General features: G+C 67.1%; 1 protein-coding gene across 2 annotated transcripts; it reads left to right on the top strand.

The window, feature by feature from the left end:
- Nucleotides 1-51: 51 nt before the first annotated feature.
- Nucleotides 52-27885, top strand: CACNA1H (calcium voltage-gated channel subunit alpha1 H). Of its 2 annotated transcripts, XM_055135404.1 has the most exons (34): nucleotides 52-477; nucleotides 11147-11258; nucleotides 11336-11469; nucleotides 11624-11721; nucleotides 12320-12479; nucleotides 12981-13293; nucleotides 13380-13472; nucleotides 13695-14460; nucleotides 15515-15954; nucleotides 17190-17341; nucleotides 17425-17610; nucleotides 17704-17821; nucleotides 17900-18055; nucleotides 18220-18310; nucleotides 18419-18627; nucleotides 18922-19242; nucleotides 19321-19421; nucleotides 19518-19641; nucleotides 19731-19799; nucleotides 19887-20071; nucleotides 20255-20381; nucleotides 20456-20581; nucleotides 20915-21004; nucleotides 21178-21370; nucleotides 21714-21731; nucleotides 22767-22918; nucleotides 23110-23219; nucleotides 23291-23424; nucleotides 23494-23564; nucleotides 24198-24276; nucleotides 25621-25742; nucleotides 25816-26227; nucleotides 26309-26481; nucleotides 26648-27885. In XM_055135404.1, the coding sequence occupies exons 1-34, from the start codon at nucleotides 242-244 to the stop codon at nucleotides 27503-27505; spliced, it is 6729 nt and encodes a 2242-aa protein (XP_054991379.1). In that variant the 5' UTR covers nucleotides 52-241; the 3' UTR covers nucleotides 27506-27885. The 2 variants fall into 2 exon arrangements, with proteins under 2 accessions (XP_054991379.1, XP_054991380.1); XM_055135405.1 differs by lacking the exon at nucleotides 21714-21731.
- Nucleotides 27886-27982: the final 97 nt, after the last annotated feature.

Below are 27982 nucleotides of genomic sequence, written 5' to 3'. Positions count from 1 at the left end.
GCCGGCGATGCCCGCGGGGACGCCGCCGGCCGCCGGAGCGAGGTGAGGGCGGCGGGGACGCGCCCCGCTGCGCGCCCGGGACCGGCTCCAAGTTGAGCGGCGCCTCCAGCGGGCCCGGCGGCGGGGAGGGGCGCGGCCGCCGGAGGGAGGGAGCGGCGGGGCGGGGGGCGCGCGTCCCCGGGAAGGGGAGACAAAGGGGCCCCGCGGCCGGGCCGGTGCCCGCAGGTGCCTCCGCGCCGCTATGGCCGAGGGCGCGCCGGCGGCCGACGAGGTGCGGGTGCCCCTGGGCGCGCCGCCCCCGAGCCCGGCCGGCCCCGGCGCGGCGCCCCCCGAGAGCCCCGCGAGCGAGCGCGCCGCAGACCCGGGCGCCGACGAGGAGCCGCGCGTCCCGTACCCCGCGCTGGCCACCACCGTCTTCTTCTGCCTCGGGCAGACCACGCGGCCGCGCAGCTGGTGCCTCCGGCTGGTGTGCAACCCATATCCTTTCGGGCCGGGCGGGCCGGGCCGGGCCGGGCCGGGCCCCGGGGGAGCAAAGTTTGGCGTGGGGGGGCGGGCTCCCGCGCGGCCCCTCCGAGCCGCGGCGCTGACGCTGGCCACGCGCCCTCCCGCGCGGCCGGGTGGGGGCAGGGAGGCCCGGGGCCCCTCGGGCTCGGGGACCGGGGGCGGGCGCGCACGTGGGCCCGGGCCGCGGGCAGCCCCTCCTGCCCCCAGGCTCGCGAGTGGCCCCCAAGACGGTTCCCCGGGGCCTGCCCGGGGCGAGCGCGCCGTCAGCCCGAGGCCGGGATGAGCGATGCGCGTGGACGCTCCGCCTCGTGCCCTGTGTAAATACAGCCGGCAGGACCCGACCAAAAAAGTCCTCAAGCCCGAGCTCCTGCCTCGGATCCAGACGCCGGCCGGGGTGTGCGCGCGGCCAGGCCCCCTGGAGACGGTACTGGCCCCTGCGGGCCGCTGCGGTGGGCAGCCAGCGGACAGTTTGTTCCGCGCCGCCTCCGGCCTGCGCTTCCTCTCGCTGACAGCCCTGTGTCTGGCCAGGGGGGGCGGCGGAAGCTCGAGGGGAATGCGCGTGGCCCAGCACAAGGGACGAACTCAGGAAGGTGCTGTCAGGGCGCGGCCCAGGTCCTGGGGGGCCACCGCTGAGTCTCGGCACAGTGTCAGCCCGCCACACCACCACCGACTGGCCAGACCTCGGGTGGGGCATCAGGCGCGACCGTCTGACCTCGGGGGTGTGACTGGGCCACCAGGAGTAAGCCGGGACGGGTGGGGATAGTCCTGCTGGCTTCATGCCCCCAGCGCGCCCCAGGGTGCTTCTGTGAACAGCGGGGGTGGAGGGTGGGGGGGGGCGCCCCGTTCCTGCCCCTGGGCCTATGGGAACCCGCACTTGCCCCCTCCCCTGAGCGCAGGATGCCTGGAACTTTCAGGGCCCCGTGAGGATGCTGGGTGCGAGGAGACGCCGGCGCCAGAGACTGCAGGGCCAGCCTCAGCCCCTCTCTGTGGCTCACGCTGCTTTCGGAGCCGCGACTGTGCTGGAACTTTGGGGGCGAGAGAGCGCAGCTCCTCCGCCGGGTTATTTATAGCGGGAGGTGGGTGGGATCCGTCTCCCAGCCCGCGAGACTGGGTTATGTTCTGCCCGGGGCTCATCACCCCGCCGGCTGTCCAGGGGCGGGGGCCTCCCCGGGCGGGCGGGCGCGCTGGGGACAGGAAGTGACTGAGGGGCACGGGGCGTGCGGGCTGCAGGACGGTGCCGGACTGGCTCTGTCAGCCCTGGGTTCCCAACCACTGAGGACGTGCCAAGGTCGTGGGATGCCGCAGGCACGAGCCCCCGCCTCTGCCTGGCTGGGGGGCGGGGAGCAGAGACCCAGGACCCAGGGGTGCGGTTGGTGTGAGGCGTCCTGGACCCCCGTGGCCCCCAGTCCCCGGCAAGGTCATGGGGCTCCTTCCAGGTCCTGGGACCCAGGCTGGGGTGCCCCTTCCTCCTGGCCATCCAGCGCATCCAGCCAGGCCCCTCGGCCAGGGCACACTGCTCTGCACCCCGCTGCCGGGTGCAGCCAGGGACGGGCTGGACCCTGGGTGCCGGGTCCCTGCCTGTGCTTGGGCGCGGGGGCGGGGCCAGGTGGGTGTCGGGTCAGGGCCCGGGGCTCCTGGAGGGAGGTCATCTGAGTTGAAGAAGTGGCCCCTGGGGAGACTCGTGGGTGTCCAGGTGCACCTGTGCCGTGGGCAAGGGCCTGGTTCTGGGCTGGGGTGGGAGGAACACAGGACGAGCCGTGCCAGACGTCCTCCAAACCCTCGCGGCGCAGACCTGGCCGGAGCCCAAGGTCACTCAGGAAGGGCAGCACCTTGTGGCGGCTGCCTCCTGCTGGTCAGGGGGTCTGGTGGATGACGCCGTCCCCGCCCCCACGGGGAGCTCCAGGGACTTGGACACCCCCAACATGGGCCCGCTGACCCCCCTGATTCCTGGGACCGAACGCTGTGCTGGGGCGACCTCCCTCTAATCCTGCCGCCGACAGCCGGGTGTGGGAGGGCGCCGGGCCCCGAGGACCCTCCTCCCTGGGGTGCTGACGGCCGCAGGGCCGAGTGCAGCCAGCTCAGAAGTCAGGTGCCGCGGGGTCAGCACGTGGCAGTCAGCTGAGTGAGTGTCTCTGGGGCTGCTCACCCGCAGGCCTGATCCCTGGTCAGGCCACTATATCTGGCTGCCTCCCCCAGGCTGGCCTCCAGGTGAGCCCAGGGCTCCAGAACTGCCTGGGGGTGGGGGCCCGACTCTTGGTCCGGCCTGGCCTCTGGTCTTCCCCTCCGCACTCGGGGCCCTCAGTGGAGGAGGAGGCCTCTGAGTCCGGTAGGGCTGCAGTCTCCTGACTTCCTCGGTGTCCCTGGCTTCAGGGGCCTTCGTGTGGGCACGAGAGCCTGGTGGGACTGAGAGGGCACAGTGTCCAGCACCTTCCTGGGCCTGGACATGAGGTGCCCATGTGGGGGCAGCTCAGACCCTTTGCTGGCTGCACCTCCCGAGGGGCACCCTGCTGCTCCCCAGGGCTGGGCCGGCGTCCCCACAGGTCACCAGAGCTCGAGTCGGCTCATCGTCTCCCCGGGTTCCACCAGGGGCCGGCCTGCCCCACCTTCCTCCAGCACTGGCCCCATACTGGGCCGGCAGGCGCTGGTTGACCTGTGGTCAGTGGGACAAGGGCCGCGGAGGGCTGGCACCCAGCACAGAGCAGGGACGGTGGGCGTCGCCTGATCCCATCATGGGGCACCTCGGGGCCAGGTGGGGGGTGCTGCCGCTGACCCGCCTAGGTCGCTGGCCGTCAGGGTCACAGTCCCAGGAGCCTGCACGTCACGCTGGGGGTCCCGGGGCTCTGCCTGGGTCCTCTGCTAGCCCGTGGGGCCCGCGGCAGTGAGTGGGCTGTCCGGGTCTCAAGGCCCCCGAGTAGTCATGGGCCCAGCCCGAGGGGTGGGGCGCAGACCTGCGGTGGGCAAGGCCCGGGGTCGTCTCTGACCGCCGCACCCAGGGGGGCCCGTCCCGGGGGGCTTGCTGCCCCCGTTCAGCCCACCGGGATCGCAGGTCTCCGGAGCGGCAGGCACCCGCGGGCAGGCTGTGGCAGCTGCCGGCCCTCCGGAGGGTTTCAACACCCACACGCGGAATAAAAAAAATTATTAATGAGCTTGGCGCCGTTGCCATGGGGACCTGTCGCTAATGAATCTCTGGGGTTCCCTCTACCTTGGCCACGCGAGAGGCGGGAGCAGCTCCCGGAGACGAGCCGGCGGCCGGGTCCCCTAATCGGGTTGCCCCGGCAACGCCCGTCACTAATCCTTGCCCACGAGTTACATAAGGCACTTGGCACCTTGGGGACCGCTGGAGCAAGGGTCCCACAGAGCACTGGGCCTGGGGCTGTGGGTCCCTGATGGGCGGGTGGTGGGAGATGCCCAGGGCGGCCCACACCGCCCGGCTCCCAGAGAACCCGGCTGGCCAGGGAGGCTGCTGGACTCTGGCGTTTGGCTCTTCTCTGCCTGCACTGCTTGAGGGGGCGCCAGGGGCTGGTTGGGCTGTGCATTGCTGTGGGGGAGGGCTTCCTGGAGGGGGAGGTTTCCGCTCCCCTCCCCCCTGTGGATCAGGAGGAGGGAGGGACTCCACCAGGGCGATGCCACTGTGCCCCGCCATGCCCATTCTCCCGAGCCCTCGGGGATGGAACGGAGCTCCTGCTGGGCTGGGGCAGGCGGGCATGGGCAGTGTCCTCCCCTGGCCCCTGTGCCCAGCACGTGGACACCTCCTCCTCATGGACCCACAGCGCCCAGGACTTGTACTGAGTGACGAGGACCCGTCTGGGCCATCAGGCCAGCACCGCCTCTTCCTGGTCACCCGAGTGCAGCCCCGTCCCCATGTGTGGTCACGTCCCAAGGGACAGGGCAGGACCCCAGCATGGGGCTTGGGGGCACAGCTGAGCTCATGCCAACTCCCCTGGACCCTCGCCGGGCACTGCCTTGGGCTCTGGGCTCTCCTGTCCACGGGCAGTACCCTGGGGAGCCCGGCAGTGGGTGCTCTGGGGCTTGCTGGTTCTGAGGGAGGGGACAGGAGGATGGCCACCCTGGGGCCTGACCTTCACTCAGCTCTGCCTCAGTCTCGAGCCTCGCACGCGAGACCATGCGGGCTGGCGGTGGTGGGCTCCTGGGGGTGAGGGGTCCAAGAGGGACCGATGCCCAGGGGTGTCGGGAGAGGTTGGGATGGACGCCTGGCCTGAGTCCGAGTTCAGGAACGAGTTGGCCCTGTGCTGCCTGAGCCCCACCTTGGAGCTCCCCTTCCCAGGAGCCCCCCAGAGTGTGAGTGGACAGGACACCAGGGGCTGAGGTCAGTGCAGCGTTTCCCCTGCTGCCCTGCCCTGGGGACAGCTGTCCAGGCAGTCCTCAAACTCTGGCTGCACCCGCACCTGTGCCTCCTCACCCTGCACCTATCTCCACCCCCAACCCGTCTCTCCACCCCACTCCTCTGCCTCTCCACCCTCCACCTGTCTCTCCACCCCACACCTGTCCCTCCACCCCACACCTCTGCCTCTCCACCCCCACCTGTCTCTCCACCCCCACCCCTGTCTCTCCACCCCTACTTGTCTCTCCACCCCACACCTCTGCCTCTCCACCCCCACCTGTCTCTCCACCCCACACCTCTGCCTCTCCACCCCCACCTGTCTCTCCACCCCACTCCTCTGCCTCTCCACCCTCCACCTGTCTCTCCACCCCACACCTCTGCCTCTCCACCCCCCACCTGTCTCTCCACCCCACACCTCTGCCTCTCCACCCCCCACCTGTCTCTCCACCCAACACCTCTGCCTCTTCACCCCACACCTGTCTTTCCACCCCACACCTGTCCCTCCACCCCACACCTCTGCCTCTCCACCCCCACCTGTCTCTCCACCCCCACCCCTGTCTCTCCACCCCCACCTGTCTCTCCACCCAACACCTCTGCCTCTTCACCCCACACCTGTCTTTCCACCCCACACCTGTCCCTCCACCCCACACCTCTGCCTCTCCACCCCCACCTGTCTCTCCACCCCCACCTGTCTCTCCACCCAGCACCTCTGCCTCTTCACCCAACACCTCTGCCTCTTCACCCCACACCTGTCCCTCCACCCCACACCTCTACTTCTCTACCCCGCACCTGTCTCTCCACCCCACACCTGTCCCTCCACCCCACTCCTCTGTCTCTCCACCCCCACCTGTCTCTCCACCCAACACCTCTGCCTCTTCACCCCACACCTGTCTTTCCACCCCACACCTGTCCCTCCACCCCACACCTCTGCCTCTTCACCCCGCACCTGTCTTTCCACCCCACACCTATCTCTCCACCCCACACCTCTGCTTCTCTACCTAGCACCTGTCTCTCTACCCCACCCCTGTCTCTCCACTCACACCTCTGCCTCTCCACCCCCACCTATTTCTCCACCCCACACTTCTGCCTCTCCACCCTCCACCTGCTTCCCCACCCCACACCTCTGCCTCTCCACCCCCCACCTGCCTCCCCACCCCTCACCTCTGCCTCTCCACCTCCCACCTGTCTCTCTACCCCACACCTCAAACTCTCCACCCCTCACCCCTGTCTCCACCCCACACCTCTGTCTCTCCACTCCCCACTGCCTCTCTACCCCACACCTCTGCCTCTTACCTCCCACCTGTCTCTCCACCCCACACCTCTGCCTCTCTACCCTCCATCTGCCTCCCCACCCCACGCCTCTGTCTCTCTACCCCACACCTCTGCTTCTCAACCCCCACCTGCCTCCCCACCCCACATCCCTATCTCTCCACCCCACACTTCTGTTTCCACCCCACACCTCTGTCTCTCCACCCCACACCTCTGCCTCTCCTCTCGACCCCACACACCTGTCTTTCCACCCCACACCCCTGTCTCTCCACCCCACACCTGTCTCTCCACCTGCACCTGTCTCTCTCCATCTGCACCTGTCTCTCCTGTGCCGGGTGGGCTGGGAGAGGGTCTCTGCAGGGCCTGGAACCCCAGCCCTAGGGCAAGTGGCGCCCACTGTGGTCAGCACCCTGGTCCTGGCTGGCTCTGGAATCAGGAAGTATGGGGCTGTGCGCTGTGGGGGGTGCGTGTGGGGGGAGCTTCCTGCCTGTTTGAAATACGGCCTGCGGCTGGTGGGAACAAGGATGCCTTAATTCCTAATTTAGACTGTTTATCTGCGATGCAGAGTCTGCGGAGACACTGGCCCCCCCTCCTGCCTCCAGCCGCTGCCTCTAGCTGCCTGGTGGATATGGGGCGGGGCACAAAGGGGTCTCAGGACCCCCCACTGCATAGCAGGGGTGTCTCGGGCTGGCCGGACACGGCCCCCTCTGTGGATCTGCGGGCAGCCCCTTCCCACACCATCCGGAGCCCTGGGACGTTCTGTCCGGGACGGCCCCTCCCCACGGGAGCGCTGCGGAATCTGGGGCGGGCTCGTCTCTGCTGGGCTTTGCCCTAAAAGAGTAGGGGAGCCGAGAGGGCCCGAGGTTGCCCCCGGGGTGGGGCCCCGAGCTTCCCGCGGGCCTCGAGGAATCCCCCCAGTTGGTTAGTGTTGTTGGGGGTCGATTCTGACGTGTGTGCACAGCAGCTGGTGGGCAAGGAGAGCCCAGGCCCTGCGGGTGGGGGCAGAGCTACGACTGCCCAGACGGGCCTGGAGGGAGGCGGTGGTGCCCCAGCCTGCTCCCCCAGTCGGGGGCTGAGGGGGCTGTCCGAGGGGCTCCGGGCTGTGGGGTGGGGTGGGGCGGGGGCAGCTGGCTACCAGGTCCCGTTTGTGCCAGGCCTGGCAGACTCCCGACGCGGGCGCCGTCTGCCTGGGCCTGCAAGTGTCCATCCCGCCTGGCCTCTGCCACAGACTCTGGGCCTGTCTGTCCGTTGCTGGACTGTCTGGTGGTCAGGACACTCTGCGCTGGGAGGCCTGGGCAGCCGGCCAGCTCAGAGTGTGTGTGGGGAGACACTGTCCCTGGAGTGGACTGACTACCAGTGCTCCAGCCACGCGTGTGTCCCGGAGCCTATGTGTGTCTGTGTATGTGTTTCCGTGTGCGTGATTGTGTGGCGGGCTGGTGCCTGTGTTCGTGTCTGTCTGTGTATGTGTTTTCACGTGTGTGATTGTGTGGCAGGCCCATCTCCGTGTCTGTGTGTGTTGGGGGCGGGGGGTGTTGTGCCTTTGTGGGTATATCAGACTGCTCCATCTTTCCAAGCCAAGAGGCCCCCAGAGTCAGGGACTGGGGGGACATGTCCGCTGGGGTGCCAGTAGGGGCCCCTTGTGTGTGCATCTGGAGATGGTTCCCAAGGACCAGATGATGTGGCTGTGAGCTGGGTGGTCCCACCTGTGGGTGGGAGCCAGTGACAAGCCTGAGCCTCAGTTTATCCTCCAGATACAGGGCAGTTCTGGGACCCGACACTGCCCAGGGCTCAACCGTGGGCAGCTTCCCTGTCTGGGCAGATGCTGCCCCTCAGTGCCCCAAGTCCTAGTGCTCAGGGTGGCCTGGGGGCTGTCTGTGGGGGCTGCACCTCAGGGACACAGACAGCAGGCAGCTCGTCCTCCCTGGCCCCGCCTTCTGTGTGGTCATATGTGGGCACCTGAGACTATGCCCCCCTCTTCTGATGGCGATCCTGTCAGGAGGTATCCGGCCAGCATCAGAGCAGACTGACCCCACATGAGCTGTCCTGCGGGCCGGGGCAGGATACCAGGTGGGGCTGGGGAGCCCCCAACCTTTCGGGGTGCTGGGTGCAGACACACAGAGGAACCCCTGTGGGTGCCTGGGGTAACTCCCTGGGCATGGGAGCGCCTGGAGGGGTGCCCACACAGTCCATTGGCCTCTGTCCAGCATCACAGCTATTTATAATGGGGCCAGCCTGGGAGGGGTACGCTGGCATCGGGGACCCCAGAGCTAGGAAGACCTGGGGAGATGGTGCCTCTCTGAGCCCTGCCCCTGGCCAGTAGGGGTCAGGGGCCCCAAGCCCAGCACTGCTGGGTTGTTGGCCAGGACACAGCCCCCACACTGGGGCTCCAGTAGGGGCAGTGGTGGTCAGCTGTGGTCCCCTGGGCCCAGCCGCCCTGGCTCTGGCCCAAGTCTGTGCTCCTGCCTCCCCCAGTGATGTGGGAAGGAAGACTGAGGGCTTCCAGCCAGAGGCCCCCGGGGACTCCCCAGCTTCCTCTGCTCGCCGGGCTGCTCGGAAGCACAGACCAGGGCTGGAGCGATGGCGAAGCAGGGAGGGGTTTGCCTCGCACGTAGCTGACCTGGGTTTGATCCCCAGAATCCCACATGATTCCCCGAGCCTGCCAGGAACTATCCCTGAGCACAGAACCAGGAATAAGCCCTGAGCATCGCCAGCTGTGGCACAGAAACAAACGAGAACAAAAGAAGCACAGAGCCCTGTGCTTTGGAAGTTTCTGGAAGGTTCAGGATGCTGGTAGGCATGTGACATAGAGCAAAGTCAGGGTGAGCCGGCTTGGGGACAGGTGTGAGGCCCAGTCCTGCAGGGCCTGGGGGGCCTGGCAGGAGCACATGCTCATGGCGGGGCTTAGGGCCCCCCCATCCCTGGGAAGTCCTTCTGGCTGGGGGCCAGGACAGGCCTGAGGGGCAGCCAGTGCGTTCCCAGGGAAGGGTGGGAGGAGCCGAGCCCCAGGGCGCTAATCTGGGCCCCAGGCAGCTGTGCCCAGAGCCCAGGCAGTTATTTCTGGCCCCAAGAATTCCTGCCCTGGGCAGGCGCGTCCCACAAAGGAACAGCCCCCAGGGCCTGCGTACGCCTTCCCTTTCCGGGGGCTGCAGACCTGCCTCTCCTGGCCGGGGGCCGCATGCAGTGGTGGGGAGGGTGCTCCCGGCCCTGTGCTGCCGAGGGCCTTCTGGCACAGGGGCCAGCCGGGGCGGGAGCAGGGCACATCCGAGAGCTGCCACCGAGTGACTGCGGGGACAGCCCCACCAGGGCGGGTGTGCAGGGAGGGTCGCCCTGCCCCCCAGGAGAAGGGGGCATGGGGAGCAGCATGACGCCCCCTCACGGCCGTGCCCGTGCTGCAGAGGGGGATTGCAGGCGAAGGGGGTCCCGGCCCCGCCCAGCTCCAAGTGCTGAGGGCCATTGATGAGGATGTGGATGGCGGCCCCCTGAACGGGGCTAGGACAGGGCTGTGCGGCCCCCTGGCAGGGACCCATGCATGCCTGTGGGGCTGCCCCAGGACTGGGGGTCATGTGGAGATCGATCCCCGTAGTGGTCTGGGCTGACTCTTCGGGAGGCTGAGGCTGAGGGGGGTTAGGGGTGATGCTGACTGACAGGAATGAGCCTCAGCTCACCCCCCTCACCCCAGCTCTGCTCTCAGGAGCCCCCGACCACACCACTGTCAGGGTCCAATCACATCCCAGTGAGCCTGCCCAGCAGTGTCCATCCTGGCCTCAGCCTTGTGTGTCTGGGGCAGCAGCTGAGGGTGGATAGACGGATTGGGGGTCTGCTGTGGGGACCCTTTGGAGGAATCAGATCCTTCAGCTCCAAACTGCACTCACTGCAGCGACTGCCCCTGGGTGCCCGGCCACCCCGGACCCCCAGACTAGCCCCTGGAGATGGAAGAGCCACTCCAGCACCAAGGACAGTGGCCAGCTCCGTGTGGGAGGGGCCGCCCAGGGAGCTGCTGGAGGCCAGGGGAGGGGGGCTGTGGGTGTCCAGCACCCCTCAGGCCCCATCAGGAAGCAGGAGAGCAGCAGGACTCAGGGGGGCCAGATGGGGGCCCACAGGGCAGGTGACGGCCCTGTCGCAGCTGTTGAGGTCTCCCCCCAGCAGACCAGGTCGAGCTGGGTCATGGGTAGCAGGCTAGGGAGGGAACCTGGTTCAAAACGGGAAGAGCGTTAGAGTCCAGAGCACGCCCTCCTTGCCGAGGGGGCCTCTGCCCAGCGGTGTCTGACCGCCCAGGGTGGGTGAGTGCTGGGCTTAGCCCCGGGGCTGGGGTGGAGGCAGGGCCAGTTCCAGGTCCCACTGAAAGGAGACCAGGGACCCAGAGCAGCCGCTGTGGTGGTCACCTGCCCGGCTGTGTGTGCTGGGCTGACAGGCCCGGCCCCACACAGACCCTGCGTCTCCTGTGCGCCACCAGCACCAGCGTCCCAGACATAGAACACAGGGCCCAGGGCTGGGCAGGGGGGCAAGATGGGTGATTCTGAAATGGGCGCTGTGGGAGGTGTGTGATGTGCCCCTGGAACCCAGGGCTCAGGCTGAGGGGCCTCGTCCCCCCGCCCTCCTCCTGGGCCTGGCCCGGCTGGGCAGGGTGCGAGGTGGGGGGGTGGGAGGGGGAGCGCAGAGAGTCCTGGGGGCGGTTAGAGAGTCTGGGGTATGGTTGGGGGGGGTATGCCCAGCCTAGCCGTGCCTGTGCGCATCTGTGGTGACATCTGGTGGCCACTCCTGGAGCAGCAGGACGCTCCTTTCCTGTGGCTGTCCTAGGGCGTGGATGGCACTTGGGGACACGGTGCCTGCAGAGTCACTTCAGAGTGGGTGCGCTGGCCATCCCCTCGGGGTCCCTCTGTGTCTTGCACTTTCTCTTCCGGGGCTCGTCAGAGGCTGTGGGCAGCGCCTGGCGGTCTCCCTGTGGCCCCGGGATCTGAGCCCAAGGCAGGTGTGGGGTGTGTCTGGCCTGGGCCCTGCTCTCCCGCCTTGTCCTTAACTCCAGTGCTGCACGTGGTTCGAGCACGTCAGCATGCTCGTCATCATGCTCAACTGTGTCACTCTGGGCCTGTTCCGGCCCTGTGAGGACGTGGAGTGCCGCTCGGAGCGCTGCAGCACCCTGGAGGTGGGGCTGCGGGCCTGGGGGTGGCGGGGGCTCCGGGGCCCTGGAGCCGCCCCACACCCAGGCCTTCCTCTGCACAGGCCTTCGATGACTTCATCTTCGCCTTCTTCGCGGTGGAGATGGTCATAAAGATGATCGCGCTGGGCCTCTTCGGGCAGAAGTGTTACCTGGGCGACACCTGGAACAGACTCGACTTCTTCATCGTCATGGCGGGGTGGGCCTTGCCCTCCCCTTCAACGCCAGGGTGCCCCTGTCCTGAGCAGCCTGGCTGCGACCCCTCCCCACCCTTGGGCCCCCCAGACCCCCAGGAAGAGGGGGAGGGGTGCGGGCCGGCCGGCCCCCGCGTCTGATGTCCCTCTGCACCCCAGCATGATGGAATACTCCCTGGACGGACACAACGTGAGCCTCTCGGCCATCCGAACAGTGCGCGTGTTGCGGCCACTCCGCGCCATCAACCGTGTGCCCAGTGAGTGACGGCCAGCCCCGGCCAGCACGCAGCCTTCTGCCTTGACCACCTCTGGGAGCAGCGCCTACCCCTGCCTCTCGCTGCTCTGGGACCCCAAGGAGGAATCGGGTGTGGTGAGAGGCAGGCAGGCTCGGGGGCTCCCCAGTGCACGGGACCCCACATCCCCGGTGGCTCCGTGGTGGTGCCCATCTCTGAGGTCCACGCCTGAGGGTGTGGCTGCTCTCACACTCCCAGAGCTCGGCCAGGGCAGCTGGAGGAGCTGCTGGGAATTGTGCGAGCTGCCCTAACTTACAGGAAGGGCTTCAGGACCACCTCTTGGAAGCCCTTGTGGTCCATACAGCACCCCAACCCCCCCACCTCCCCTCCAGAGCTGACAGCACCCACCGGAAAATGGGCAACCCCCCATTCCCAACCTCCTGAGACTTCCCAGGCACCCAAAGCTGCTGCTCCCAAGGGGGCCTGGGCCCTGCCAGCTCTCTGCCCCAGGCCCCCCGGCCCCTGCTCGATGCCCAGGAGCCCAGAGGGGAGGTTACCATTTATGAACACTGGGAGGGGTGGGGCCCTGGCAGCGCACTGCTGACGGCCCTGCTTCCTGCAGGCATGCGGATCTTGGTCACGCTGCTGCTGGACACTCTGCCCATGCTGGGCAATGTTCTTCTACTCTGCTTCTTTGTCTTCTTCATCTTCGGCATCGTGGGTGTCCAGCTCTGGGCTGGCCTGCTGCGCAACCGCTGCTTCATGGACAGCACCTTTGTCAGGTAGGTGGGCATTGCCAAACATCTCGGCCTGCGGCACCTGCCAACTTCAATCTCCTCCCCTCTAGCCCCTCCCCGACCCCGCCCACCACCAGGCTCCTCCCTCGGGCCCCACCCCACTAGGCTCCTCCCCTCAGGTCCCACCTCACCACCTGGCTCCTCCCCTCGGGCCCCGCCCCACCACCAGGTTCCTCCCCTGGGCTCCGCCCCACCCCCAGTCTCCCTCAGACCCCGCCCCACTAGGCTCTTCCCCTCGGACATCACTCCACCAATAGGCTCCTCCCCTCTGGTCTCACGCCACCAGTAGGCTCCTCCCTTGGCCCCGCCCACACCAGGCTCCTCCCCTCGGGCCCCGCCCCACCACGAAGCCCTGGTCTCTGCACTCTTCCTGGCCCCTGCGGGAGGTTTGCTTTTGGGGGGGGGGAGGCAGTTTTTTTCTTTGCTGTCCCAGGGTCCGGTTTCTGCCGCTCCCTGACTCACTTGCACTCCTTGTCTGCGGCCCAGGAACAACAACCTCACCTTCCTGCAGCCTTACTACATGCCGGAGGAGGGCGAAGAGAACCCCTTCATCTGCTCCACGCGCCGGGACAACGGCATGCAGAAGTGCTCGCATATCCCCAGCCGCCGCGAGCTGCGTGTGGAGTGCACACTGGGCTGGGAGGCGTACGGGCAGCCGGGCGAGAGCCTGGGCCCCGGCCGCAATGCCTGCATCAACTGGAACCAGTATTACAACGTCTGCCGTTCCGGTGACTCCAACCCCCACAACGGCGCCATCAACTTCGACAACATCGGCTATGCCTGGATCGCCATCTTCCAGGTTGGCTCAGGGCGCCCCCCCCCCCCCGGGATGGGCAGGGAGACCCTGTCGCCGGAGGACCCTGAGCCCAGTCGCTGCCCTCGCAGGTGATAACGCTGGAGGGCTGGGTGGACATCATGTACTACGTCATGGACGCGCACTCCTTCTATAACTTCATCTACTTCATTCTGCTCATCATTGTAAGCGCTCGCTGGGGCGGGCGGGCAGGGAGCCCTGGGGCGTGGCGGCTGCCCAGGTGTGCCCTGCCACCGAAGCATCCAGCCTCTGCTCAGTCAGGGGTCTCGGTCTGGCTGAGCTCCGGGGAGCTCTGGTGACCCTCGCCCCCTGTCTCTATGCCCCATGCCGTGCCTCCCGGCTCCCTGGGCACTGAGAGGCCCGGGTACAAAGCCGCCCTTCCGCAGGTGGGCTCCTTTTTCATGATCAACCTGTGCCTGGTGGTGATCGCCACGCAGTTCTCGGAGACGAAGCAACGAGAGCACCAGCTGATGCGGGAGCAGCGAGCACGGTACCTGTCCAACGACAGCACGCTGGCCAGCTTCTCGGAGCCGGGCAGCTGCTACGAGGAGCTGCTCAAGTATGTGGGCCACATCTGCCGCAAGCTCCGGCGCCGTGGCCTGCGCCTCTGTGCCCGCTGGCAGAGCCGCTGGCGCAAGAAGGTGGACCCGACCAACGTGCCGCACGGCCAGGGCTCGGGGCGCCGGCGGTCGAGGGGCCGGCACGCCGCCTCCGTGCACCACCTGGTATACCACCACCACCACCACCACCACCACCACTACCACCTCAGCCACAGCAGCCCGCGCCGGCCTGGCCCCGAGCCCACTGCCCTGGACAGCAGGCTGGTGCCAGCGGGGGCATCCTCCTCACCTGGCCCCAGGCCCGATGCCGAGTCAGTACACAGCGTGTACCATGCCGACTGCCATGTGGAACGGCCGCAGGAGAGGATCCAGGCCGTGCGTGCCGCCACCGCTGCTGCCAGCCTCAAGCTAGCCGCAGGGCTGGGTGCCAGGAACTACCCTACCATCCTGCCCTCAGGCATGGGCGGCAGCAAAGGTGGCACTGGACCCAAGGGGACCCGGGCCCACGGGTCTCCGGGCACTGGAGGCCACAGCCCCCTGAGTCTGAGCCCCAGCCCCTGTGAGAAGATTCAGCACCTGGTTGGGGAGCACGGTAAGGACCCCAGGGAGCACGGTAGGGGCCCCAGGAGCATGGTAGGGGCCCCAGGGAGCACAGTAGGGGCCCCAGGAGCATGGTAGGGGCCCCAGGGAGCACGGTAGGGGCCCCAGGAAGCATGGTAGGGGCCCCAGGGAGCACTGTAGGGGCCCCAGGGACCCCCGGGTGCCTGCAGGTGGGGCTGCCAGGGGATGACCCAGGATGGGAGAGTGCCCAGGTCCAGTGGGTCCACAGCTCATGTCCCATCCACCCCCTGACCTCTTCTCTGGAGTGGACAGCACCCTTTCAGGGGGACGTGAGTGAGGCAGATGAGGGACATTGGAGGTCACAGCATCCGCGAGTCAGGGAGAGAGGCCACCCTCCGCTTTGGTATTAGCCCACCTGGGACAGGAAGGGAGCACTCCCAGGGGTGGACAGGGCATGGTCCTGGGTTGCCTGTCACCCAGGTAGCCCCTGTGCTCCCTGGAGGTGATGGCCAGCAGTGGTCACTACATTCTGCCCCTGTGACAAGGGCAGGAGTCCCAAGCTGAGGCGTCTGACCATTGTCTGCTGTGTCACATAGGGCACTTGGGCACACTCGCTGTTGGCCCTGAGGCATTTGAGTCTGTATGTGCATCCAGGTGGGGCATGTGAGCACCCAGGTGTGTGTGTGTGTGTGTGTGTGTGTGTGTGTGTGTGTGTATACACCCAGGTGTGTGTGAGTACCCAGATGTGTGTGTGCACACCCAGGTATGTGTGTGTGAGAACCCGGGTGTGAGAGTGTAAGTGCCCAGGGTTGTGTATGAGTGTCCAGCTGTGTGTGAGAGAGCTCTCAGTTGCGAGTGTGTGAGCACCCAGGTGTGTGTGTGTGTGTGTGTGTGTGTGTGTGTGAGCACTCGGGTGTGTGTGTGAGCACCCAGGGTGTGTGCATGTCTTCCGCAGGTGTGTGTGTGCCCAGGCGTGTGTGTGCCTCACTCAGGTGTGCCCCATACACCTCACAGCACCCCCCATGGTGGGCCCTGGGACCCCAGTTCTGCTGTGGGCAACCTGACTGCCTGATCTGTTTCTGCAGGTCTGGGCCGGGCCCCCAGCCGCCTGTCGGGCCTGAGTGTGCCCTGCCCGCTGCCCAGTCCACAGGCAGGCACCCTCACCTGTGAGCTGGGCAACTGCCCCTACTGTGCCCGAGCCCTGGACGAGGCCGAGCTGGAGCTGAGTGGCTCTGACAGCGGGGACTCGGGAGCTGAGGGGGTGTACGAGTTCACGCAGGATGTGCAGCATGGAGATCGCCGGGACCCTCTGCAGCAGTGCCCCGCCAGCGCGACCAGCCCCGGGAGCTTGCGGCGGCGGGCCCAGCAGCGAGCAGCGCCCAGTGGGCAGGGCGGGCCAGGCCACGTCTGGGGCATCCTCAGCGGGAAGCTGCGCCGCGTCGTGGACAGCAAGTACTTCAGCCGAGGGATCATGGTGGCCATCCTCACCAACACACTCAGCATGGGCGTCGAGTACCACGAGCAGGTGGGCCCCGGGCGAGGCCCCAGCATGCGCGTGTGTGGCTGAGCTCGTGTAGTGGCATGTGACAGTGTGTGAGTGTGTGAATGAGATGGGTGTGAATGTGCATGAGTCCGTGGGTGTCTTGTGTGTATGTGGGCATGCATGTGCACGAGTCTGTGTGTGCATGAGTGTGTGTGCATGTGTGTGTCTTTGTTGTGCATGTGAATGAGCCTTTGTGTGTGTTCATTAGTTTGTGCATGAGTCTGTGTGTGTGCATGTGTGCTTGCATGAGTCCATGTGCATGTGTGTGCATGAGTCTGTGTGTGTGAGTGTGTGCGTGTGTGCCTGCATGGGTCTGTGCACATGCATGAGTCTGTGCGTGAGTCAGTTTGTGCATGAGTCTGTGCGTGCGTGTGCCTGTGTGCGTGAGTCTGCATGCGCCTTTGTGCATCTCTGTGTGTATGAATCTGTGCATGAGTCTGTGTATGCGTGAGTCTGTGTGTGCGTGAGTCTGTACATGAGTCTGTATGCGTGAGTCTGTGTGTGCGTGAGTCTGTGTGTGCGTGAGGCTGTGTGTGCATGAGTCTGTGCGTGCGCCTGTGTGCATCTCTGTGTGTATGAGTCTGCATGAGTCTGTGTGTGCATGTCTGTGTATGCGTGAGTCTGTGTGTGCGTGAGTTTGTGTATGCATGAGTCTGTGTGTGCATGAGTCTGTGCGTGCGCCTGTGTGCATCTCTGTGTGTATGAGTCTGCATGAGTCTGTGTATGCGTGAGTCTGTGTGTGCGTGAGTTTGTGTGTGCGTGAGGCTGTGTGTGCATGAGTCTGTGCGTGCGCCTGTGTGCATCTCTGTGTGTATAAGTCTGTGTGTGCATGAGTCTGTGTATGCATGAGTCTGTGTGTGCATGAGTCTTTGCGTGCGTCTGTGTGCATCTCTGTGTGTATGAGTCTCTGTGTGTGCATGAGTCTGTGCGTGCGCCTGTGTGCATCTCTGTGTGTATGAGTCTGCATGAGTCGGTGCATGCGTGAGCCTGTGTGCATCCCTGTGTGCGTGAGACTGTGCTGTGACTAGCCCTGACAGGAGGCTCTCCCAGGCAGGACTCCTGGGCCTGGGAGTGCGAGGAGCCCTGCCCTGTGTGAAGGGGGCAGCCAGAGCTGAGGCGCTGGGGTCCCGTGGCTGCCCAGTCAGTGCTCACACCCAGAGCACTGCTCCCTCGGGGGCCACCCCTCGGGCAGGCCCTGATCTCCTTGCCCACCACAGCCCGAGGAGCTGACCAACGCCCTGGAGATCAGCAACATCGTGTTCACCAGCGTGTTCGCTCTGGAGATGCTGCTGAAGCTGCTGGCCTGCGGGCCTCTCGGCTACATCCGCAGCCCCTACAACATCTTCGACGGCGTCATCGTGGTCATCAGGTGGGCACCCACGAGCAGGGCCCGTGGGGAGGGGGGGCCGTGGCGGGGGGGGGAGCTGCGCGCTGACCCCGCCGTGCCCGCAGCGTCTGGGAGATCGTGGGGCAGGCGGACGGCGGGCTGTCGGTGCTGCGGACCTTCCGGCTGCTGCGGGTGCTCAAGCTGGTGCGCTTCATGCCCGCGTTGCGGCGGCAGCTGGTGGTGCTCATGCGCACCATGGACAACGTGGCCACCTTCTGCACGCTGCTCATGCTCTTCATCTTCATCTTCAGGTGCTCGGGGTGGGGGGCGGCCAGCCGGGCCGACATGGGAGCAGGGGGCAGGGCCTCCCCGGGCTCCCCTCACCGCGCCGGCTTCCTCCCCAGCATCCTCGGCATGCATCTCTTCGGCTGCAAGTTCAGCCTGAAGACCGACACGGGGGACACCGTCCCCGACAGGAAGAACTTCGACTCGCTGCTGTGGGCCATTGTCACCGTGTTCCAGGTGCTGCCCATGGGCCGGCCCGGGGTGCGGGGAGCTCCAGGGACCTGGGGCCCAGGCTGACCTCCTGGCCGCCCCCAGATCCTCACGCAGGAGGACTGGAACGTCGTCCTCTACAACGGCATGGCCTCCACCTCCTCCTGGGCTGCCCTCTACTTCGTGGCCCTGATGACCTTTGGCAACTACGTGCTCTTCAACCTGCTGGTGGCCATCCTGGTGGAGGGCTTCCAGGCGGAGGTGAGGGCCAGGGCAGGTCCCTCTGTCCTTCATCCACGTCCAGCCCTAGTACCTGCCCCCCAGAGCCTTGTGCTCTCGTGCCGCTACTCTGCACACACACGGGACCCCCACAGGCCCTCTCGGGTGTCGCCACCCACGAGTCTTACACTGTGCTGGGGGTGCAGGGCGATGCCAACAGGTCAGACACGGATGAGGACAAGACGTCAGCCCACCTGGAGGAGGATTTCGACAAGCTCCGAGGCCTGGGGCCTGCGGGTGCGTCCAGGGGACAGGACCGGGCACCTCTCCGCCCTCAGGGCTGGGACTGGAGCCACTCCGGGAAGCCCCGCAGGCCTGAGTGCATGGCCCTTCCTTCCCCTCCAGATGTGAAGATGTATACGCTGGCGGTGACCCCCAATGGGCACCTGGAAGCCGGGGGCAGCCTGCCCCCTCCCCTCATCATGCGCACTGCAGCCACGCCCATGCCCACCCCGAAGAACTCCCCACACCTGGACGCTGCCCTCGGCCTCCTGGAGTCTCGCCGTGGGAGCAGCAGCTCTGTGGACCCCCAGCTGGGGGACCAGAAGTCACTGGTAGGGGCCTTCCAAGGCTGCGTGCCTGCCTCGGGGGTCCAGGCTGTTGGGGAGCGGGGGCCCTCGAGGCTAGGACAGGCAGCGGGTCCCAGAGAGCCAGCATGACCGAGGCCGGCTGGACGTGGGCTGTTCTGTGCCCAGAGGTGGACGGGAGGGTGTGGCACGGAGCTGACGTGGGAGGGACCACGTGGGCAAGTGAGGGGGCGGTGTGTAGTCCTGGGTGGCCTCAGAGAAGTGGGCCGAGGGGGCCCCCAACACGGGACCCACCCAGAGCCTCACCCCCGTCCCCCACAGTCCAGTCTCCGCAGCTCCCCCTGCACCCCCTGGGGCCCCAACAGCGCCTGGAGCAGCCGTCGCTGCAGCCGCAACAGCCTGGGCCGCGCGCCCAGCCTCAAGCGCCGGGGCCAGGGCGGCGAGCGCGAGTCCCTGCTGTCGGGCGAGGGCAAGGGCAGCACGGATGACGAGGCGGAGGACGGCCGGCCCGGCGCCCGCAGCCCGCAGCACGCCAAGCTCCAGGACTGCGACGGGCACATGCTGGCCCTGCCCAGCGAGTTCTTCCTGCGCGTGGACGGCAACAAGGACGACACCGGGGAGCTGGACGAGGACATGGAGGACGTGAGCGCGCCCGTCCCGCAGGGGTGGGGGGCAGCGGTGTGGCAGGACGGGACCTGAGAGCCGCCCCTGTGCCCGCAGAGCTGCTGCTCCCGCCTGCGCAAGGTCCTGGAGCCCTACAAGCCCGAGTGGTGCCGGCGGCGGGAGCCCTGCGCCCTGTACCTCTTCTCCCCGCAGAACCGGTGAGGCCCGCACGGCTGGGGCTCCCTGCCCCTCGGCCCTGCGCCCCTGGCCCCTCCAGCCCCGCAGCCCCCCTCAGCGCTGCCCTACCCCCGCAGCTTCCGGGTCTCCTGCCAGAAGCTCATCGCCCACAAGCTTTTCGACCACGTGGTCCTGGTCTTCATCTTCCTCAACTGCATCACCATCGCCCTGGAGCGGCCAGACATCGACCCTGGCAGCAACGTGAGGCACTGCGCGGGGCCGGAGGGGGGGGTCTCTGGCGCGAGGGGCCCACGGCAGTCCCGGCACCCGCTCTGCCCCTGTCACTGCAGGAGCGCGTCTTCCTCAGCGCCTCCAACTACATCTTCACGGCGATCTTTGTGGCCGAGATGATGGTGAAGGTACCTTGCCTCCTGCCCAGAGGGCCCAGCCCCGCAGCCTCGGTCCAGCAAGGCCCTTACCTGCCCTGACCCGCCCCTCCCTCCCAGGTGGTGGCCCTGGGCCTGGTCTCCGGCGAGCACGCCTACCTGCAGAGCAGCTGGAACGTGCTGGATGGGCTGCTGGTCTTGGTGTCCCTAGTGGACATCATTGTGGCCATGGCTTCTGCCGGTGGCGCCAAGATCCTGGGCATCCTGCGAGTGCTGCGCCTGCTGCGGACCCTCAGGCCGCTGAGGTGGGCTGGGGGCAGGGCGGAGGCATGGGACTGGGACCTCCACGTGAGGACAAGTCGAGTGGTGGTAAAGGAGCTGCCATGGGCACGGGGGTCCCGGGGCCCAGTGGCAGCAGGTAGAACTCTGCCCCTTCCCACTGCTGGTTCTCCCCCTGGGCCCACTGCCCACTGTTCCGCTCTGTGTAGGGTCATCAGCCGAGCCCCGGGCCTGAAGCTGGTGGTGGAGACGCTGATCTCGTCTCTCAGGCCCATCGGGAACATCGTGCTCATCTGCTGTGCCTTCTTCATCATCTTTGGCATCCTGGGCGTGCAGGTACCAGGGCGCGGGCCCCTGAGCACTGTGTGGGAGGGAGTGGCAGGCCTCGGGTGACTGCTGGCCCCGCTCAGCTCTTCAAGGGGAAGTTCTACTACTGCGAGGGCTCGGATACCAGGAACATCTCCACCAAGGCTGAGTGCCGGGCTGCCCACTACCGCTGGGTGCGGCGCAAATATAACTTCGACAACCTGGGCCAGGTGCGTGGGGCGGGGCTACGCGGGTGGGCGGGGCCAAGGCGCTGGGCAGGTCAGTGGGCGGGGCTACACTGGCGGGTGGGGCCACGCTGGTGGTGGGGCTGGTGGGGACAGGGCCACCAGCTGGACAGCATCAGGGCCTAGGGTGGTGGGTAGGCCACCTTGGGGGCGGGGCCCCAGCGGGGCTGGCCCATGGGGGGGGGGGTCAGTCTCCTTAGGTTGGGGACTAGCAGACTACTGGTCCGCAGCCAGAAGCAGGCTGGTGATGGACCAAAGGCGTCCAGGGAGGTGCTGGGGCCATGGTGGGGCCACGATGACCCTTGATCTGGCCTCCAGGCCCTGATGTCCCTGTTCGTGCTGTCGTCCAAGGACGGCTGGGTGAACATCATGTACGACGGACTGGACGCTGTGGGTATCGACCAGCAGGTGCGAGCAGGCGGGCAGCCCAGTCCCTAAGCCACTCCCTTCCCGGTGTCTCCAGGGTCACCTAGGGCACCTCCTCCCACCTGCAGCCTCAGGACTTCCAGAGAGTTCCGTGGGGAGGGCTGGGGCACCGGGGCCGGGCAGGTGCAGGCACCCATGGCCCTCGTGTGCTGCAGCCCGTGCCCAACCACAACCCCTGGATGCTGCTCTACTTCATCTCCTTCCTGCTCATCGTCAGCTTCTTCGTGCTCAACATGTTCGTGGGCGTAGTGGTGGAGAACTTCCACAAGTGCCGGCAGCACCAGGAGGCCGAGGAGGCGCGGCAGCGGGAGGAGAAACGGCTGCGGCGGCTAGAGAGAAAACGCCGGAGTAAGGCGCGCGGACGGGGACCTGTAGGGCCCCTGCTGGCCTGGGCCCGGCCCCCCTGCTGCCAGCCCCTGCCGTGCCCCGAGCCCAGGGGTCTCTGAGCCCCCAGCTCCGCCTTCTGGCATCCCACATGGCTCAGATGACTGAGACCCCTCCCCAGCCCACCCTCCATGGTCAGGGGCAGAGTCAGCCCGAGGTCTCATCCGTGGAGGGCAGGTAGCAGGGAGCTAGGCCTGGTGGGCATCAGGGAGACTCGCCCGGCTGGGGAGCGAGGGGCTTCCTGCAGGAGGGCTGCTGAGTGTCCCCGCCGCTGCGGCCGGCTCAGACCATCTCCTTATCTTTCCAGGCACTTTCCCCAACCCAGGTATCTGCCTTGCCCGGCACACCCGCATGCGCCCGCTTCTGTGGCCTCTGCCCAGGCTGCCGCTGGCCCAGCTCCATTGGCACTGCGGGGGAGGGGGGCGTCCAGACAGGCTGTGCCCACAGAGTGCCCGGGGCGCTGCCAGCCCCCCACTCAGCATGCAGGTGGCTGCTGTGAGCTCTCGCCCGCCCCCGCGCGTGCTCAGCTGCTGAACACGCACACATGTCCTCGTGTGTGGCTGCATGCCTGACCCGCCGGCTCCCAGCTGTGCTCGCTCCCTGGCTGTGTGAACCACGTGCTGGTGATGGCATGCTCCACAGAGCCACGTAGCCGTGGCCTCCCTCTGGTCCTGTGGCTCACGTGCGTCTCCCACGGGAGCTCAGTGGCCCGTCCCACCCTCAGGGCTGCAGCGGGCACAGCGCTTGGCACAGTGACACTGCGGGGCCCCAGCTTGTGTCTGCAGCCTCTTAAGGGCCCCAGCCACCCCCAGGATGGGGCGGGGGGAACTCGGGCCCCTGGGTCAGACAGTAGGGGGCAGGCTGTGTGAGCCGAGGGTAGCCGGGGCCAGGGCTGACCCGCCAGAGTCCCCCGTCTCACCACTGAGATGCCTCTGGCCCCCTCCGGGAAAGCAGCAGAAGACCCCCACGCGGGGGCCAGAGCAACAGTACAGCGGGTAGGGCACTCGCTGTATGTGCTCCAACAGTTTCGGTCCTTGGCACCCATACAGTCCTCAGAGCACAGCCAGAAGTGAGCCCTGAGCGTCATCGGGGGTGGCCCAAAAACCCCGAAAAAGACCCCAGCTCAGGATGCCCCGGGGGTTGGGCTTCAGTCCTCCCCCTCTGCCCAGGGCCACAGCCGAGTGGCAGATGCCTTGGCCGAGGCCTGTTCCCGGCACTCTGTCCCCCCTCTGTACAGCTATTCCCCCTACACAGAAGCCCACGCGGGGGGCCCTGTCAACCCCTGTCTGGGCTCTCGAGCCTGCTGGGAGCTGCTGGGTGGCCACGGCTGCTGGCCCACCGCCTGCCCACTCCCCTGCAGAGGCCCAGCGCCGGCCCTACTACGCAGACTACCCGCCCACCCGCCGCTCCATCCACTCCTTGTGCACCAGCCACTACCTGGACCTCTTCATCACCTTCATCATCGGCGTGAACGTCATCACCATGTCGATGGAGCACTACGACCAGCCCAAGGTGGGGGCCCGGGCCTGGGAGTGTGTGGCTGACAGCTCACGCCTGAGAACCAGGCGTGGGGTATGCTCTGGGCACTCCTGCTCAGGGTGGGTGGACGGGCAGGCCAGAGCTGACTCGGCCTGCACCTCCCAGTCTGGGTGGGGGAGGGCGCCCCGCAGCACCCAGTGCCCGCAGCCTGCCTTCTCCCCCAGTCCCTGGATGAGGCCCTCAAGTACTGCAACTATGTCTTCACCATCGTCTTCGTCATCGAGGCCGTGCTGAAGCTGGTGGCCTTCGGCTTCCGGAGATTCCTCAAGGACAGGTGGGAGGGGCACTGGCGGCGGGAGCTGGGAGGTGTCTGGTGCTGGGCACTGACCGCTGCCTACGTGCCAGGTGGAACCAGCTGGACCTGGCCATCGTCCTGCTGTCCATCATGGGCATCACGCTGGAGGAGATCGAGATGAGCGCAGCGCTGCCCATCAACCCCACCATCATCCGCATCATGCGCGTGCTGCGCATCGCCCGCGGTAGGCCCCGCGTGCTGGTCCGGGCGGTGCCGCCGCCGCGCCCACCCCTCACACCCCTTCCCTCCCTAGTGCTGAAGCTGCTGAAGATGGCCACGGGCATGCGGGCTCTGCTGGACACGGTGGTGCAGGCGCTGCCCCAGGTATGTGGCTTCCCAGGACCGCGGGGCCACGGGGACCCCACTGTTTCGGGACAGCTCAGGGAACCCGCCCCGCAGTGACCTTCGTGGAGGTCACGGCAGAGGGACAACGCGTGATAGGGAGGAGCCATGTGCGGAGGGGGCGGGGTCCAGGGAAGGCGGGGCCTAGGGAGGGAGGGCCGGCCGTGTGCAGAGGAGGCGGGGCCTAGGGAGGGAGGGCCGTGTGCAGGGAGAGACCCGCAATGTGGCCGGAGTGCCCAGTGCTGGGGCGGGTTCTCTGTGGAGGGCAGATTAGAGCCCAGAGTCTGTTCCATGCTGGGGCCCTGGTGCGCAGGACTCATTTCCCTGCCAACCCTCCACCTGCAGCACACTCACCTGTCCACCTGAGTGTCCAGCCCACCTGGTCAGTCTCCCAGGCACGCCTCACTGTCCACCCTCCCCTCTCCAGGCCTAGGACCCTGGGCCCCTGGAGCAGGAGCCCAGAGCGGGACAATGCGGGAGGAGGTGGGGGCAGGGCTCCCAGAGAAGGCCAGGTGCCTACGGGATGGGCAGCCTCGGGCCCACGGGCTCGAGCCTGAGTGCGGGTGCAAGGGGCCCAGGTGATGCCGGCTGACGCGTCTGCTTTCCTCCATGTAGGTAGGGAACCTCGGTCTCCTTTTCATGCTCCTGTTTTTTATCTATGCTGCCCTGGGAGTGGAGCTGTTCGGAAGGCTCGGTGAGTGCCCACAGGGTCTGCAGGACCGGCACACGCAGGGCGAGGGACTCAGCTGCCACACACACGTGCACACACCTGCACACACACACAGGCACCTGGGAGAGTGAGCGACACACACGTATACACATGTGCACACACTGGCACATGGGACGGTGAGCAATAAACATACACACGTATGCACACATGCACACACTGGTACCTGGGAGGGTGACACACATGTATGCACACGTGCACACATTGGCACCTGGGAGGCTGAGCGGCACGTACACACAATGCACACATTGGCACCTGGGAGGGTGACGACACATGTACACATGTATGCACATGTGCACACACTGGCACCTGAAAGGGTGAGCAACGAACATACACAGGTATGCACATGTGCACACTGGCACCTGGGTGAGCAACACATGTATACATGTATGCACACTTGCACACACTGGCACCTGGTAAGGTGAGCGACACATATACACATATGCACACGTGCACACACTGGCACCTGGGAGGGTGAGCGACACACATACACACGTGCACACACTGGCACCTGGGAGGATGAGCGACATACACGTGCACACACTGGCACCTGGGAGGATGAGCGACATACACGCACACACACAGGCACCTGGGACGGTGAGTGACACGTGTACACACACATACGCACATATGCACACACTGGCACCTGGGAGGGTGAGCAACAAACATGTACGCACACACACTGACTCTTGGAAGGGTAACACACATGTATGCACACACATGCACACACAGGCCCTGGATGCTGGGGGAAGCTTGCAGACGTCCAGGTGCACTGTGTGGGAAGGTCTCAGTGTCCACTGTGACTGGACAGCTTCAGGCCTGGGGTCTGCAGAGGTCCTAGTGACTATTCCCAAGCACCTGTGTCCAGGGGACATGTGAGCTCAGGGCAGCAGATGTGTGCGTGTGTGTGTGTGAAGGTGCTGTGGACTCTTCACAGGCCCATGGGCGTGTCTGTGCGTGTGTGTCTGTGCATGTGTGCACGTACGTGTGTGCATTCTGGTCGTACCCATGCATGTGGTGGTGCATGTCTGCGTGTGTGCACATGGCTGAGCCGTGTGCATGCCGTGTGTGGGCCATTACTGGCTAGCACAGGGCCTGTCCGGAGGGAGCTCCAGGGACCCAGCCACTCCTCCTGCTCCGAGCCCAGTTTCCCACTGTCCTCCCAGTCGGGGCAGTGCCCTGGGATGGGCCGGCCACAGGGCTGGGTGGGGCCACCTCGGTGCCTAGCCTGAGCGCCTGAGCACGCCGCCTCATGGCGCCTGGACGGGCCATCTGAGCCGGGTGGGCTGAGGCTGGTCCCTCTCCCCGCAGAGTGCAGCGAGGACAACCCGTGTGAGGGCCTGAGCCGCCACGCCACCTTCACCAACTTCGGCATGGCCTTCCTCACGCTCTTCCGCGTGTCCACCGGGGACAACTGGAACGGCATCATGAAGGTAGGGGCCGGGGGGCGGGCCGGGCGGGGCCGGGCAGGGGCCGGGCGTGCGCGCTCAGCTGCCGGCCCCACAGGACACGCTGCGCGAGTGTGCCCGGGAGGACAAGCACTGCCTGGGCTACCTGCCCGCCATCTCGCCCGTCTACTTCGTCACCTTCGTGCTGGTGGCCCAGTTCGTGCTGGTCAACGTGGTGGTGGCCGTGCTCATGAAGCACCTGGAGGAGAGCAACAAGGAGGCGCGGGAGGATGCCGAGCTGGACGCCGAGCTGGACGCCGAGCTGGAGCTGGCCCCGGAGCCCCCTGCCCGGCCGCCGCCCGCGACCCAGGAGAGCCCCCCGCTCCTGGCCGTGCGCAAGGTGTCCGCGTCCCGGGCACTCTCGCTGCCCAACGACAGCTACATGTTCCGGCCGGTGGTGCCCGCCGCGGTCCCTCGGCCCCAGCCGCTGCAGGAGTTGGAGCTGGAGGTCTACACAGGTGCCCCCTCGGGTACGATGACGTCAGGGCCGGGGCCAGGGGCTGGATGGCGGGGCAGGGGGGTCACTACTCACTCACCCCCGCCCGCCGCAGGCTCCATCTCCTCCCCACACTCGCCACCCGCCAGCCGCTGGACATCCCCGCAGCTGGACATCCCCTCGGTCACCACCTCCCCGTCCAGCGGCAGAGACGCCCTCCAGGCCGCGGCCCCTTCCCCCCGGGGCCCAGCTCACAGCCCCAGCCTCAGCCGGCTGCTCTGCAGGCAGGTAAGAGGCCCGGCCACAGAACGGCCATCGCGGAGACTGTCCACGGCAGGTGCCGGCCACGTCCCTCAGGCTCTGCCCACAACAGACGCTGCGTGTCCTGCTCCCCGTAACCGTCCAGCACAGTGGCCGGGCCGGGCAGCCTCACCACCCTCTGTCCCCCGCGCAGGAGGCTGTGTGCATGGACGGCGAGGAAGGACAGGCGGACAGCTCCAGGGACGGCTCTGCGGGCTGGGCACAGTCTGAAGGGAAGGATCTGTCCCGGGGGTCCTCCCCACACTCCCCACCCTGCTCCCCCAGGCCCACTGGCACCCGAGCCCGCAAGCCTGCCCCAGGACAGCGCGGCGTCCCCAGCCTGCCCCCGGCGCCGGGCGGCATGGAGGCCCCAGACCCAGCTGACGAGGAGGTCAGCCACATCACCAGCACGGCCCCCCCAGGACCCGGGGCGGTGGGCGGCTTCCTGGAGCTGCCGGGGCGGCCATCAGAGCCGTGCTGGGCACCGGCAGAGCTGGGCGGGGACGCGGGGCCAGGGGCTGAGCTGGCCTCGGGGGCGCGCCGGAAGAAGAAGATGAGCCCCCCTTGCATCTCCGTGGAGCCCCCCGCGGAGGACGACGGCGCAGCACGGCCCCCCGGGGTGGAGGCTGGCTGCAGCACCCTCCGCCGCAGGACCCCGTCCTGTGAGCCGGCCCCCCACAGGGACACCCAGGAGCCCGCCGAGGGCCTGGGGACGGACCCTGTCCCCAAGGGCGAGCGGCGGCCGCACGCCCCCTGCCGCACCGAGCACCTGGCCGTCCCCAATTTTGCCTTTGAGAGCCTGGACCCCAGTGGGGATTCGCTGCTGGACACTGGCCATGGGGCGGCCGCAGAGCCCAGCACTTCCAGCCCAGGGACCACCACGCCCTCGGAGCCCCCCGGTCCCTCCAGGGGCTCCCCAGAGCGGGGGCGAGGGCCACACCTCGGTGTTCCCCAGAGCTCCCCCAGCAGAGGAGGGACGGCCCCTGAGGACCGCACAGCTGAGCCTGTGTAGCCCCGAGGAGGCCCCTGTGGACACGGCAGTGACGTGGAGGTGGCCCCCAGCGGGCCCGAGCATGGACCTGAGTCGGGTCCCTCCAGGCAGAGGGGCAGGGATGTGGCTGCACTGACCCGGGCGCGGGCCCACCTGCTGGTCACGCACGCAGGGCTGCACTGAACCACGCTCCTCTCGCTGCATCCCCGCCCTCCCCCACCACTCTGCCCCCCCATGCCCCGTCAGCCCCGCGGATATGCCAGAGACCAGCTGGACTCGGGATGGGGGTCCCAGGGCGGGTTCTGCCCATTCGGGTCGAAGGTGCAATAACCGGATCAGAGCACGGGTTCCGCGGCCCGGCAGGGCGTGGGCAGCCAATAAACACTAACTTATTGCGCAGAGCCTGGTCACGGCTGCTGCTGCACTCGCCGGGACACCGTGTCCAACTGCTTCTGGCTCTCCGGGTGGGCCCTGGGCAGCCAGAAGGTCCCCCTGGCC

The sequence above is a fragment of the Sorex araneus genome, chromosome 4 (assembly GCF_027595985.1).
Source record: "Sorex araneus isolate mSorAra2 chromosome 4, mSorAra2.pri, whole genome shotgun sequence".
Classification (NCBI taxonomy): domain Eukaryota; kingdom Metazoa; phylum Chordata; class Mammalia; order Eulipotyphla; family Soricidae; genus Sorex; species Sorex araneus.
Note: the sequence above shows the minus strand (reverse complement) of the source record. Positions and strands in the feature narration are given on the sequence as shown.